The sequence below is a fragment of the Octopus bimaculoides genome, chromosome 25 (genome assembly GCF_001194135.2).
Source record: "Octopus bimaculoides isolate UCB-OBI-ISO-001 chromosome 25, ASM119413v2, whole genome shotgun sequence".
Taxonomy (NCBI): Eukaryota; Metazoa; Mollusca; class Cephalopoda; order Octopoda; family Octopodidae; genus Octopus; species Octopus bimaculoides.
The window spans coordinates 5,157,591-5,159,384 of record NC_069005.1 but is presented as its reverse complement, the minus strand read 5'-3'; the positions used below and the strand labels follow the sequence as shown (position 1 = coordinate 5,159,384).

The 1,794-nt window shown below is 32.6% G+C and overlaps 1 protein-coding gene across 1 annotated transcript in view; it reads right to left on the bottom strand.

Moving 5' to 3' along the window:
• Window positions 1-1,063, bottom strand: part of LOC106874398 (uncharacterized) — a 10,012-nt gene extending 8,949 nt beyond the window's left edge. Inside the window, exons 1-2 of the mRNA XM_014922123.2 lie at window positions 937-1,063; window positions 216-252 (exon numbers count right to left, since the gene is read on the bottom strand). Coding sequence (XP_014777609.1) covers window positions 216-252; window positions 937-981 — 82 coding nt within the window. The 5' untranslated portion in view covers window positions 982-1,063. The remainder of the gene's footprint in view (window positions 1-215; window positions 253-936) is intronic.
• Window positions 1,064-1,794: the final 731 nt, after the last annotated feature.

Here is a 1,794-nt window from a genome sequence, read left to right as displayed (position 1 = left end):
ATATATATGTAAATATATAGTTATATATATGTATGTATATATACATATATATATGTACGTATATATATGTATTTATATACAGAGGCATACACATATGTATAGGGAAATCAATTGGAATGTATGGTGTGTAGAGTGGGGGGATATAATAAAAAGAATAAGGTAAATCGTGAACGTGAGGGATAGATTTGATAAATAAGAGAAAATCCATTACTCACAAGTGTCAATTGTAATATTGAGTAAAGCAGACGACATCTACAAAATAACGAAATAGAAGATAGAAAATGACTGAAGATGTATACGAACGCAAACATACGCATAAATTTACATAGAAACATATGTATACACGAATATGCACACAACCGCTCATGTATGTGTATATTTATATATAATGATGACATTTATTACATCGCTGCTAAATCGCGGTATTTGTGTGTTTATGGCCAATTAAGCTCAAAGAGGTTTTTCCTTATCATTACCACCTCTGCCATTACAGACGCATCATCCGCGTATTTATCTCTCTTGTCTGATGAAAACAACAACAACAACAACAACAACAACAACAACAACAACAACAACAATAATAATAATAATAATTTATACTCTTTTGATGGCAAATGCAAAATTCGTGGCAATGTGACGGAAGTATTATCCAACTTCTAAATGAGTGCAATAAGCTAACACGAAAAGAGTATAAACGCAGGCATAACTGGTGTATACTTTTTTCTGCGTTTGGTTGGTATTGCTTGCACTATTTGTTTTTAAAAACACAATAGCCTTCGTATATTTTAAATATATATTCAAACAACAGAGAATTCAAGAAAAAGCAGATACGAATTACCAGTCTGGATCTTTCTAAAATTCCAGGAACTATGCAAGAGACAAATAGCATCAAACAAAATAAGTCTGTGATATATAAGAAAGACAAAATAAATTTACCTGAATAAACTGCGTAAATACCAATGTAACCGTCAGAATATACATTTCAATTTAGTTTCTACCAATAAATATCCCCACATCCGGTGGCACATGCAAAAGAATCTTTCTACTTCCGGTGATACCTAAAATGTATACAACATATTTTATGAAACTCATTAAATTCGTTTGAATTAAGCAATTTGTTTTCGTCAACCTTTCTAACACATACATACATTAGAAGCAAATATGCATATATCTAGACATGGAACTAAATGCATGAGAATGCATATATAAAACAAAGGATACAGATCTGCGCATGCACTGACTCCAAACACTGCATATATACACACGTGTGCAAAAAAAAAAAAAAAAAAAAAAAAAAAAGAAAAAGTACGAACGAATTTATCTGACCAAACAGTATATGTATTTCTATAAATTAATGCTCTAAGTGTTCTGCCAATCTCACATCTGTCTTAAATTGATTAATTTATTTTATCGATCCAGGAAGGATGAAAGGCAAGGTTGACGTTACCGGGGTTTGAACCCAGCACATAAACAGTCATAAAAAATATCGAAGATACATCGTCAGGCGCTTCTGTCATTGTGTTACCTTCAAATACGTTGAAAACCAACAAACTGTTAAGCACGGTTTTAGAAAACGAGAAAAATACCAGTATTGATTACAAACCAGCGGGACCCGTGAATATTTCACGGAATTAATGGTAAACCTATTGGGATATTTCAGAAATATTTGTCCCAAAACCCTGAAAGCGTAGCCACTGTTATGTCTGCATGGAAGCTCGTTATATAGATACATATGTGTATGTATGTTTGTGTGTCTGTGTTTGTTCCTCCATCATCGCTTGACAACCGACGTTT